Here is a 13149-nt window from a genome sequence, read left to right on the forward strand (position 1 = left end):
TCCTCAGCTGTTTATTGACTGGATGGTGAAGGGAAGGGGGGGAACCTTTCTGTTATTTCACCGATCGCAAGACCGATTTGCATATAAATGGAAACGAGGCATTCGCATGCAGTCGCGTTATATTGAGTCAGTCTGCTGATCTGTCAAGGTCAGTCTTGTCTACTTTGACTGGCTGTCAAGCAGGAGCTGTCTAGCCACGTCTCAGGCTGAGGTCTTTGATGTCACTCTAGCCCTGCTACCTGGTCCTTTTAAGAAGAGATGCTGGTGACTGAACCTGGGACATTCTGTAAGGCAAGCAGATGTTCTAGCATTGTTCCTCAATTAAACTTGCAAAATAGTATGCCTAGCAGATTGGGATTTCTACCACTTCTAACTCACCTAGACAAATCTGTAACCCAGGCTAATCCACCCGTCTCCAGGTTTTCAGTCAAAGTACACCCTATACTCCTATGGCTGCGGTTCTCAACCTGTGGGTCGCGACCCCTTTGGGGGTCAAACTACCCTTTCACAGGGTTCGCGACCATTAGGGCTAGAGCTCCCCCCCCTTCCAAAGCAGCCATTCCCTGCTCTCTGGACTCTGGGGAGGAGCAGTAACCGTGGGGGATCCCCAGGCTCTACTCGTGAGCAAGGCCCCTGAATACAATAGGCAGTGCAGCGGAGAAGGGGAGGCGGAGCAAGCCGGGCAGCCTCCCTCCTTCTGTGCACATGGGCAAGAGGGAGCTTATTATAAGAGAAACCTGACGTTTTGATTATATATAACTATTACAATAATGTAAGCAATGAAAGGACAGTTCTTAAATATTTTGTTGTTGTTGACAACTTTAGCAGTACAACCCTAAGGTCTGCTCAGAATCCTATTCGAGTCTGTCCAGTGAAATACTCTGTGCAAAGTATTCTTAGGATGGTACTGTTAATTCAACATTATATTGTAGTATGTCAAGGAATACAAGATTGTGGTAATGCATTCTGTTGTAGCCATAATGCCTTAAGTAATGTGCATGGGACTTTACCAGTCTTTTCCCCTTAGGATCTCTGTATAAAGAACCATATCAGTACCATATTGCATTATGCCATGCTTAATATTCTACAGCATATCAATTGCTGACTTTTTGTAAGGTTAAAGCAAGTCCTCCAGTGATGGGGAAATGATGCTAATGTTGCAATATGTAAAAGCTATCCAGACTGTATGCAAAGATGCTTTGACTCTGATCTTTCCCAAAAGATCATATAAAACCAGGTTTTGGAAAGAGCACAGAAAGTGGACCATTAAGAGATGTTGTAGATGCTCCTGCACCAAAGTAGACACAAAACCTCAATGTGGAAGCACTCTATTGAGTCTTTCCCAAATTATTTAAGCTAGTTTTGCTGTTCAGTTTGGGAAGTTATACGCACAGAAACAGTACAGTGGCTTAAATAGCACACAGATTGCTTTTGTACATAACATCAGAGGCTCTGTTGTATAAATAGGTAACAGGTTCCTAGCACTGCTGTTATAAAACCTACATAGAGTGGAATATACAAATTAACAGTTTCTTTATTCTATAACTGTTCATGCCCCCATTGCATTCTGTAAATGATGAACCTTGCTAATAAATGTTTAATTTCTGAAATATTTCAAATTCCACAGTGAGCCTCAAAAGAGGCAATCAGTACATCAGCGCATGGTTCTAACAAGCATAGCTAATTAGTCCTACAGGTCTATTGTTGGTGATAAGCGATTCTATAAGATGCTTAGTATATGAAGTGGTTTTTACTGCTGGCACATAATCTGATCATCATTTTCCAAAGGGTGGGGGGGGGGCAGATGCTGTCCCTGGCCATTCTGCAACTCCTGACTTGGCTAGATTTTTAAACCAGCCCACAAACACAAAATCTGAACCATATGTATTGGCCCCATTACGCTGGGCCAAGATTTGACTCCTGTATAATAATAGAAAGGTTGAGAAGTCTGCCTTCAGCTACATCATGGGTAGAAAGAAACTGAGATGTTTGTGGTGAAAACCCACTGCTCTCTCTGTGTACATTGTGCTAATCAGATTCCAGTGGTTGAGAGGAAGCCCTGATCTGGATAGCTCAGGCAAGCCCGATTCTGTCAGATCTCAGAAGCTGACCCTGACCAGAGCCTAGTCAGCACAGGAAAATCCAGCTGCCAAAGCACATTGAAAGTGCATTATCCTATGTGTGCAGAATAGGCCTAGGATCTGGACGGAATTCTTCCAAGAAACATGACACAGAGGCTATAGATTGTCATGCATTCCTGCAATAACTGTTGTACCTTAAGTCCCACTGAAAAGACCAAGTTGCCTGATCACCAGCATCCTTTGCATTGATATGGGCCAGGCTGTAGTGTGGAGACAGAGAGGTTAATTCTCCCACTCCTGCCATGCAGTTTTCCTAAGAACATAGGCCTCCTCTTTTTTGCCCTTTCCGACTACAGGGAGGGAAGCTCACCACGGAAGCTTCATCTTTCCAAGAAGAAACCTCTGCATGTGACCCTGCCCACCCCCAGAAGTCAAGGAAGAGCGTGTCCCCTTTTGTTGGGAGGGAGGTGTTATGGAGCCTGCAAGCCTTTGTGTGTGCAAATGGTTCTACAGCCCAACAGGCTTGGGACCAAAGCCCACAACAAACAGAACGAGAGAAGTCAAGCGTCTTCCAGTGGGGCTTGCCTGATGGAACTGCCCCTTAAGCATCAGAGGATGGTTCTGTTCAAACAGCTCGTCAAGCTGGAAGAGATGAGCCCTCCCCAAGCCAAGGGTGTGGGTGTGAAAAGAAAGCACAGACTGGGGTTAGGCAGAGGGGAACATGGCCACAAGTACTGATTTTTTTTGTCTCTGGGGATCTGATATAGGGGGCGATGGACTGGCTGTCCTGTAGGAGTGCTTTGGACTGTCACCTGCACTCTGTACTTGTATATGTGTCAATTAAGCAAATATTCCAAACCCACTGTCAGTCTCTTTACCAAGGAGAACCAACCTGGAATGTCTCACTGCTCAGGGAAGTGGGTAGAACTAACAACTGGGCAATTCCTGGACATTTTGGGAGCAGATTTCAGGAGGTGGTGTTTAGGGAGGGGAAGGAACGCCCCAAATGCCAGATTAGGCAGCATGTTTTAAGACATTTTTATGCAAAGCTGTGGTCCGCCGGATTATTATGGAAATGAAAAGATGTTTTTGTAAGTCCTCATTGACCCTGGAAAAAGATATTTGAAACAGGAAAACATACCCGGGAGTTCTGCTGCTCTCATTTGTTTATAAGAGGACTAAGATCTTATGGAGTGTTTCTTTCAGCAGCCAGTGGTGTTGTGACTCCGTGGGAAAGGCGAGAAAAGATTACCTACAAAGATAGATTAGATAGAATCTAATGGAAGTTATTCACGCAGTGAGCGGGCTAAGGATTTCTGATGTGGGACACATCTTCTGGTGCGCCTCACCAAATGGAAATGTAGACGGATGTCACATCCATCATTGCACGCATGAAGCGTGCCAGAAGATGGAGGGCCCAGCTCATGCACTCATGCACATGCATACTCGTGTGACCCACAGGGGTCGAGGCAGCAGCAGAGGAGCAGGTAAGCAGGAGGAGGGAAGGGAGTGTGTGTGTGTGTGTTTGCTTGCTTGGAGGGAGGGAGGGAGGTTGGGAAACCCATAGATAAAGGGGGAAACAGGAGGGGGAAGGGGGGAGTCTCTCTCTTGGTGCCTTTGCGAGGGAGAGAGGGGAGAAGAGGCAGGGAGGAGGTTGGGAAACCAACAGGTAAGAGGAAAACCAGGGGTGGGGAAGGGAATCTCTGTATGTCTGTGTGTGTGTTTGCGAGGGAGGGAGGGGCCCTGATAAAGTCGCTCCAGAGAAGGTATGTGTCCCACATACCCTCTGAGATTCAGGCTGTCAGGTCAAAATTTTTATTTTTATTGCATTATTCTTGATGGCTGTTAATGTTATTTATGAATTCATGCTATGTGTTTTGTATAAGAGTCTCCACTTTGTGTACACGGTATTTTGCATACTTCTGGAGTCCATGTTCCTATTAACGTGTCTCTTGTTTGTTGTTCTGATCCCAGAAACAGTTTGAGCCATCTCACTGAGAACTGTCTATGCCTTGTGACGTCTGCAGGGACAATCTTGCAACAAGAAAAGAAAGGATATTAAACTTTCTTCCAGATGAAATATTTGTAATATAACAGAATGGTTCCCTTCCTTTCCCCCCCCCCCCCAAATCATTAGCAAATTCCCCCTAGGGAAGCATAACCTGTCCGCAAACAAGAACCCATGTCAGCTTCCCAATCCACACAAGGAGGAAGATCTTTTTTTTTTAACATGTGTGTCCCTCACTCCTGAAGATCTAAGAGTCCTGGCAGTTTCAGGCATTTGGGTAATGTGTAGGCATGTCGAATTAGCACCTCGGGTTTTGTAAAGCTGAGCATGGCAGACCAAAAGGGCCTTTGTCAAGTACTGCCAAGGAAAAGAGTCTGAAATCTGTCATGCAGCCCTCAAGAGGGTTCTTCCTGCTCTCACCTAGCTCCAGGCTCCCGGAGAGGAGGAAGCCTTTGCCGCCTGCTAACAGAGCCGGAGGAAAGGAGCTAACACTGCGGCCTGGAAAAGGAAGGAAGGGAAAGAGCCATGGGGGCTGATCCTTTGTTTTCTCTGGCAAGGAAATGCCAAGTTCTGCAGCGAGGACAGAAGTGGACAGCAAAGGTCTCTCCCCTTGTTAAGAGCCCGGCACGGCTTCCACCAGAGGTAGCCAGACTGCAGTCCATGGCCGATTGGAGAGCCACAGTTTGGCCACCCCTGGCTTAAGGACTGGAACGGGGCTCTCCAGCCACTGATGCTCGCAGCGGCTGGCAGAACATGAGGCAAAGGGAAGCTTCAACATAAAAGTGTAATATATGAACTGGCCCTTTATTCCCACGAGTCTCATCTCTGAAATGTTGGCCCTACTGTGATCCCGCCTAACTGAGCGGGGAGGTTTCTCTGAGGAGGACGCAAGCCAGTTGCTTGTGGTTATAAATGCGCTTGTTACATGCTAATGGGTTCCTGCGCTTGGTATCACAGGCACAGAATTTCAGAAAACACATCTAAATGCTCATCTCCTTCCTCTTCTCTGCCAGAGATCTCCTCTTCCGGCCCAGGACTGTGTCGAAGCTCTGTGACCGTGGACGGATCTTCATCTCAGTGCGGGGGATGGAGTACAAATGGCCTTTCCATGGCTCCCAATTAACTCCCTGGAAAGAACAAGGACTGTTATCATCTGTAACATATAAGTGAGACCAGCTTCTGGAAACGATGGGCAAAAATTCAAATCCTTGCTTGTTCTTATAATAAAACCATCTCAGGACTCTCGTGCACATACTCCTAATTAATTTTAAGGCATAGAACAACTCTACGGATTGGGTCCAGTGCCAGAGCCAGCTTGGTGTAGAGAGCCAGCTTGGTGTAGTGGTTAGGAGCACTGACTTCTAATCCGGTTAGCTGGGTTTGATTCCCTGCTCTTCCTCCGCATGCAGCCAGCTGGGTGACCTTGGGCTCGCCACAACACTGATAAAGCTGTTCTGACCCAGCAGTAATATCAGGGCTCTCTCAGCCTCACCCACCTCTCAGGGTGTCTCTTGTGGGGAGAGGAATGGGAAGGCGACTGTAAGCCGCTTTGAGCCTCCTTTGCATAGAGAAAAGCGGCACATAAGAACCAGCTCCTTCCTTCCTTCCTTCCTTCCTTCCTTCCTTCCTTCCTTCCTTCCTTCCTTCCTTCCTTCCTTCCTTCCTTCCTTCCTTCCTTCCTTCCTTCCTTCCTTCCTTCCTTCCTTCCTTCCTTCCTTCCTTCCTTCCTTCATTTGACTGATCTCTGCAGCCTGGATCCAACAGAGCAGCATTCTTCAAACGAGCCTTGTGTTTGGCTTCATTAGTGTTTTGGATTGTATGTTGTTGCCACAAGTTAATGAACTGGCCTTTCCTAATTGAACTGAATTTAATCTTCTTGATTGAATGTTGATGTTAGATTGAATGAATGGATTTCCCTTGATCAAATTTTTGCTGTTAGATTTAATTAATTTCTTCTCCTTAGCTACATAATAGACACAATGAACTGATTCTCTTTGATTGAACTGGGCTGTTGGATCTAATGAATTGATTCTACTCGATCGGGCCCTGGGCTTAGATCCAACGAATTGATTCTCAGTGACGGAATAGCAAAAGCAGCTTTGCTGGATCAGACCAATAGTCCTGAACAAGGTCATAATTTTATCATGCAGCAGTGAATCCCACAAGTTCATTATTCTTTGAGTGAAAAAATAGTCCCTATTGTCTGTTCTGAATAAACCGTCCATCACCCGTATTGGAGGATGCCTGCAAGTTCTATTATTATTAAAGAGGACATAGTTACTGCTGGCCCTTCAGACACTGTGCAACAGAAGAAATTGCCCATTAAAAATTAGCTGCAGGTGGATATTCAATAAGGGAAGAATTTCCCAAACTTCTCTCCACCTACCAATTTTCTGTGCATTCCACTGCAGTGTATTCTACTGAGGCTAAAGGCGCAGTAGACAAACTGGAACTTATGAAGGAAATTACCAGGTAAAGGGGGAAAGTGCAACTTACAGTCTACACCTGCCATTAAAAAAGTGCAGCCTAACCATACCTTACACCTGCTCTTGACCTTATAGGATTTCTAGCCTACTGTAATGAACCCTTTGCTGATTTCCTAATTCTTCCTTGTTTCTCCCTGGTGGATTCAAAACTTGGTCGGCTGTACCATCCTCCTTCCCCCAGCTTCTTAACTGGAAAAACTTGCTTAAGAATAAAAGAAGAGCCTGGTACTTCTGATCTAGCATCCTGCTTCACACAGTGGCCAGCTGGTTGCCCTGGAGAGCCAAAAAGCAGGATATAGAGGCCAAGGGGGCTTCTCTCCAAATTGCCACAATTACTGTTCAGTGTTTCCAAATTACAGTTTTGATGTGGATATTACGACTTTATGACTGTTTTTGATCTGTTTGCACAGTTTAAAAAAATTAGATGTATGGTTCAACTGTACTGGGTCTGTGTACACCGCCCCAAGACGTCGTAGTGAGGGGCGATATATAAACTGAATGAATAAATAAAATAAAGGCCTTCCCCTCCTAGCATTCTCATCCAGTTTTTATTGCTTTTGATTCTGTAGCTTCTCTTTAGCCTCCATGGCGAGTTGCTACTGATAGAAATTTCCCCCATGAATCTGTTCCATCCTCTTTTAAAGCTCATGACAGCCTGTGGGTGGCAAGTCCCAGGATTTAATCCCGCATCAAGTCAAAAAGACTTTCCTTCTGTCTGCCCTGAATGAAGAGCCCCTGAGCCTCATTCAAGGACCCAAGTGTTAGAATTTGGGGAGAGGGTGGGGGAAAGTCCTCTCTGTCCACTTTCTCCGCCCCATGGATGATCAGATTGGATGTATTGGACACAGGTCCAAGCCAGCTACAAAACCCACACAATAAAAACACTCATAGATGAAACATTTAAAACATTATAAAACTATAAAAACGATGTCAAAATTAGCTTAAGGCAAATTGCCAGTAGCACAGTTTTTGTTGTACTTTGCATAGTACGTGGCTATTTGTTTGGTGACCTCAATATTTCCCCTGGAAAGGAGACTTTTAATTTTCACTTCCTCAAAGTCATCAGGGACCCCCCCAGGGGGGGTTGATGCTTTTATTTCAGATTCCTAATAAAGCGAGCACACTCCATGCACAGTTTTATAAACCTCGGTCCGGTCTCCCTCATACCCATCTTTTCTCTAAACTAGCGGTCCCCAACCTTCTTGTAGTCGGGGACCGCCTCTGAGGATGGGAGAGAGCCGGCGGCCCAGCCGCCGTAGCTGCATGTAAACGCGCACGCGCAGTTGCCGCACATGCACATTTTCGCCACTAGGTGGCGCTGCCGCGCATGCGCAGAGCTGCCGCATGTGCGCGTTTTTGCCAGCAGGGGGCGCAAACACGTATGTGCGGCAGCTCCGCGCGTGTGCATTTGCGTCACTGCCGTGCCGGCAGCCATGCCTGCCTCTTCCCCCCCTTTCGCTGCGGGGGGGGAGGCAGGCGCGGCCGCTGGCAGCCCGGTACCGAGCCGCAGACCAAAGGTTGAGGACCCCTGCTCTAAACCAAAAAGCCCAAAGTCTCCTCATACAGAAGGTGCCCCCATCTGCTGATCACTTTTGGTTGCCTTCTTCTGCACTTTTTACAGCTCTACGATGACAGTCAGTGAAGTGTTATGGTTAGGAGTGTTGAACTTGTCTCTAGGAGTTCGAATCCCCACTCGTGCCACGGAAGCTCACAGGGTGCCCTTGGGCCAGTCACCTTTCAGCCTAACCTACCTCACAAGGTTGTTGTGAGTCCGATGTATTGATCTGTTTAGTTCTATATGAACCGCCCTGAACCTTAGGGAAGGGGCGTATACAAATGTAATAGATAAATTAATAAATAATAAATAAAATGGAGAAAAGGAGAACAGCATAAGCCGTTTTGGGTTCCCATTGGGGAGAAAACACCTTTGCCTGCCCCAGCAACAAAAGCCATATTGGGAAACCATCAATTGCTGGTTGATGGATTCAGTTATTTGATTCTTTTTAATGGGTTTAATCATTTTAATTTTCTCTGTATTTTAACAATGCGGTAAACTGCCCCGAGATGGCAGTGCCACTAGGGGTGGTCTGGAAATCTGCTAATAAATAAATAAAATTAAAGGTACAAATTAAGTCAATAAAATATCCTTTTTGAGATACCAGAATGGTACAGTGGCCACAACAAAGGCGATACAATAATGGCTGTTACATTTTCGATTCCATTCCTAACAATCCCTAGCATAGACCCCACCTTTTTAGTCTTAATTAAAAATAAGAACACTATTTGTATAGCGCTTTCAAATATTCAGGGTTCTCATCTTCATTTTCTTTCATCTCTGGACGTAACTGTCAATCTACGAACCACCTAAATTTAATTTCCAGCCTTGCTACTATGGTTACCATGTTCGCTCTTCATTTCAATTTGTAAGGGTTCTGCGAGTGCCCATTCATGCCAGAGAGAGGCCTCATTTTTATATTTCTCAAGGGAGAGACATCACTGTCTCTCTTGGAGCAATCTGAAAACTTTTTTGTGACTTATTGAAGTCCTGAACTCCCTCCGAAGACTCTCACCATGTCCGGGCAGGAGGCCTTCCCCTCATGCTCAGCATCTTCTCTCTTCCCCCCACACATCTTCTTGAGCACCCTACAGTGTATCTTATCACCGTCTGTCAACTGTCATCTAGTTACTATAGGGCAGGGCTTGCCAAACTGTGGCTCTCCTGATCTCCATGGACTACAATTCCCATGAGCCGTTGCCAGCAGCATGGAATTGTAGTCCATGGACATCCGGAGAGCCGCAGTTTGGCCACCCCTGCCATAGGGGTATGATTACTCTGCAGGTTTAAGAAGAAAAGAGTTGGGTTTTAGACCTCGCTTTTCACTACCAGGAGTCTCAAAGTGGCTTACAATCCCCTTCCTTTCCTCTCCCCACAACAGATACCCTGTGAGGGAGGTGAGGCTGAGAGAACTCAGACAGGACTGCTTGGTCAGATTAGCACTATCAGGGCTGTGAGGAGCCCAAGGTCACCCACCTGGCTGCATGTGGAGAAGCAGGGAATCAAGCCTGGCTCACCAGATTAGAAGGCACCGCTCTTAACCACTACACCGACCTGGCTCTCAAGATAGCCTTCCACCACTCCAGCAACTGGAAATAAGAAATCCTTCTTCATTCCTCCTCACATTCAGAGTAGCAGTAGGAAAGGCTAGATGGGTTCCGTTATCATTCATGGCACAATTCAGGAGGTCCCAAAACATCCATGCTGTATTCAATAACCATCGCCATACTCTGTCAGGCTCAGGAAAAGTACTGTGCCTTGTGTAGGGAAGAAACAAAAAACTGGATTCGCACACAGCCCCGGACTCACCTCGCTGTGATTGTCGTCTCCGTATTTCCCGTTGAGATTCGCCAAGTGGCAGTTCTTGTACCACCAGCCCCCGTGGTGGGAGATCGCGCAGTTGCTGATAGCAATGTCGTTGTCCCTATCCCAGGTGGTAAATCGCCTCTCGTTGTGGTAAGTCATAGCATCCCCTAAACGAGGAAAGAAAAGGTTGGCGTTGTGGGGAGGCCTGTTACAGGAACACATGGGGTTCACCCAAATAAGAGCAGATGCGTACCTGGAAAGACAAAGAAACAAGTCCTACGCCCCAGTGACAGACCATTAAAAATGTTGTACAGGTGACAGGTACAAACACTTAGGCTAACCCAATCTCATCAGATCTTGGAAGCTAAGCAGGGTCAACCATGCTTAGTACTTGGAAGGAAATCCACCAAGACCATCCAGGGTTGCTATGCAATGACAAAGCATTTCTATACAACTCTTGCCTTGGGGGGAAAAAAGTTATGGGGTCATCTGTTAGCTATGTCTTGATGGGGATGGGGAAAGTATGTATGTTGTTGTTGTTAGGTGCGAAGTCATGTCCGACCCATCGCGACCCCATGGACAATGATCCTCCAGGCCTTCCTGTCCTCTACCATTCCCTGGAGTCCATTTGAGCTCGCACCGACTGCTTCAGTGACTCCATCCAGCCACCTCATTCTCTGTTATACCCTTTTGCCCTCAATCGCTCCCAGCATTAGGCTCTTCTCCAGGGAGTCCTTCCTTCTCATGAGGTGGCCAAAGTATTTGAGTATATACATTTGAGTATGTATGGACAGGCCCCTGCAGTTTTAACAAAAGGAAGTCCCCACAATGCCTTCGGTCCAGCTTCCTAGTGCAAAAACAACGGCCACGGAACGTGACTTACCGGCAGTGCCTCTATAGTTTCCTACCGAGAGCCTGTATCTCTCCCTGCTTGAGCCCACCCGGAAGAGGTCGTATTTGGCGTAGGCGGAATCGTTGTGGGTTTGCAAATCCACCCTCAGCTCAAATGGGGTGGCAGCATTGCTGGTCAGTTCGTGAAGCTTTTCCAGGCCTGCAAGAAACAATCCAGAGTCACAGTGATGGACAGCCGCACAAAGCCATTCATGTAGGCATCTCCTGCTTGGCTGGGGTAAGTAAGACTTGCATTCAAGAAGAGAAGCTTTTGTACAATGAACACAAGGAAAGCCCTCCTCGATCAAATCAGAACTCATCTAACCACCAAGAGGGGCTGGCCAGGTGCTTCAAGTAAGCACACGAAACCAAGGGCCTTCCCTTATTGTGCTCCCTCCCCAATCCTGCACAAAAAAGCCTTGGAATTTAGGGGAATACTTGTCTCTGATTCAGTCATCGAAGAGCTGGGTTTTTTTGTACCTTGCTTTCTACTACCCAAAGGAGTTTCAACCACTACACCTGTATTGAGCAAATAGGTGGACTAGATGGCCTGTAGGGCCGCTTCCAAGCAAGAGACAGTGTAGTGGTTGAGCACCCTGCACAGATGCACACAGCCTGCCAGAAAAGGGTAGGAAGCCTAAACAAGAGACAAGTGTCAGGAATTGGATAGCGTTGGTCATAAACATGATTTTGTGACTGTTCTGAAAAAGGAATTACCCGAAGGAGTCTCAGAGCGGCTTACATTCGCCTTCCCTTTCCTCTCCCCACAACAGACACCCTGTGAGGGAGGAGGGGCTGAGAGAGCTCTGAGAACTGGATGCATATGGAGGAAGAGTGAGGAATCAAACCCGGTTCTCCAGATTGGAGACCACCGTTCTTCATCGCTACACCACATTGGCTCTCACTTGAAAAGTCAAATTAGTAGGGAGCTCCAAGTCTGTTTCCTTCCTAAATAGCAGGCATACGGGGCTTCAATTTGGAGGGGGACTGTAGCATGGGGCAGGGACGGGACTATTAACTCTTCTCCTTCCACGCCATTTTGCCAACTTGAAATGCACCTTCAACAATCTAAGGAATTCCCTTGCCATTGCAAAGACCCCAATGTTGCCAGATATATAGTGGGTCTTAAATACATGAATCCTTGGTTAGCCTTTCTTTGACCTCAGTGGTCACTGGAGAAAGGGCTGGGAGAGCGTGTGTCAGACTCAGGACTCAACATGGCTCCAGCAGCATGGATCCCTAGTGCCGTTTCCAGTAGGGCACTGGGCTGACCAGAAGAACTGGATCAGCACCCGAACCAAAGCCTCCTCACCCTTCCCAAATTCCACGAAGATACAGTACCAAGCCAAAATTCCCCTCTAGGATCTCCAAAGCCTTCGGCGTAGTTCCTCCAGCGCTTAAAGAAATCCAGCTGCCCCGTGTTCCGACGCTGGAACACCTGCAGGAGCAAAGCAGAAGCCAAACATTCACTGAGCATTGATTTCTAATTGCTATATAGCTAGGGTAGCTAAACTGTGGCTCTCCAGATGTCCATGGACTACAATTCCCATGAGCCCCTCCCACCACATGCTATCAGGGGATCGTGGGGATTGTAGTCCTTGGACATCTGGAGAGCCACAGTTTGGCCGCCCCTGGGACTGCAGATTAAAAGTTAAGAAGGTTCAGGAGCCATACAGTAAACTATTCAAACTACCAAGTTCCAAAGTAAACCTGATGTGATTTATAAGGATATTTACACAGTTCTCCCATCTGTATCATGGTAGATGGAACTACAGTATGTTTACGGGAATTGGGTTCCTAGGGGGAAGGGTTCTAAGGGAACAGAACTCTGCCTCTCTGGGTCTACACTGGGAAGTTCAGCAAAGCCCGAGGCCCTCTCATTATCATGACCTGACTTACCCTATTGTAGAGATACGACGATGGGTCTACCCAGTGCATTCTGGGATTCTGAACAGTTCGTATATCACCCTATCAGAGACAGCCTTGGCAGAAAGCTTATGGACCAATAGGAACCGTCTGTTAAGGACCAATCAGGGCTCTTAGCGGGCTGGTTGGACAGTATATAAGTTGGTGCTGTCCCCATGTTCAGTGCTCAGGGCTTCTGGTTGGAGTTAATAAAGAGCTGATTGTTTTTGAAGAGCTGTGTACAGACACAGCAGAATTAATATGAACAACCTGAGCAGTACCAGTTCACCGTTTTTCATTTCCGGATTTGACTCCGAGCACTGAACATAGGCAGTTTACTGTAGTTTTCAGTTAACTTCTATACTTTTTAAATTTGTTAAAAATTTACTGGGTGATATGACCATATAAGGTCATGTC

General features: G+C 46.7%; 1 protein-coding gene across 1 annotated transcript in view; it reads right to left on the bottom strand.

Moving 5' to 3' along the window:
* Window positions 1-2333: 2333 nt before the first annotated feature.
* The window catches only part of TNN (tenascin N), a 47393-nt gene continuing 36577 nt past the window's right edge, over window positions 2334-13149 (bottom strand). Inside the window, exons 12-15 of the mRNA XM_077332513.1 lie at window positions 12169-12265; window positions 10820-10987; window positions 9940-10103; window positions 2334-5216 (exon numbers count right to left, since the gene is read on the bottom strand). Of these exons, the coding sequence (XP_077188628.1) occupies window positions 5070-5216; window positions 9940-10103; window positions 10820-10987; window positions 12169-12265 (576 nt within the window). The 3' untranslated portion in view covers window positions 2334-5069. The remainder of the gene's footprint in view (window positions 5217-9939; window positions 10104-10819; window positions 10988-12168; window positions 12266-13149) is intronic.

The sequence above is a fragment of the Paroedura picta genome, chromosome 4 (genome assembly GCF_049243985.1).
Source record: "Paroedura picta isolate Pp20150507F chromosome 4, Ppicta_v3.0, whole genome shotgun sequence".
In the NCBI taxonomy this organism is placed as follows: Eukaryota; Metazoa; Chordata; class Lepidosauria; order Squamata; family Gekkonidae; genus Paroedura; species Paroedura picta.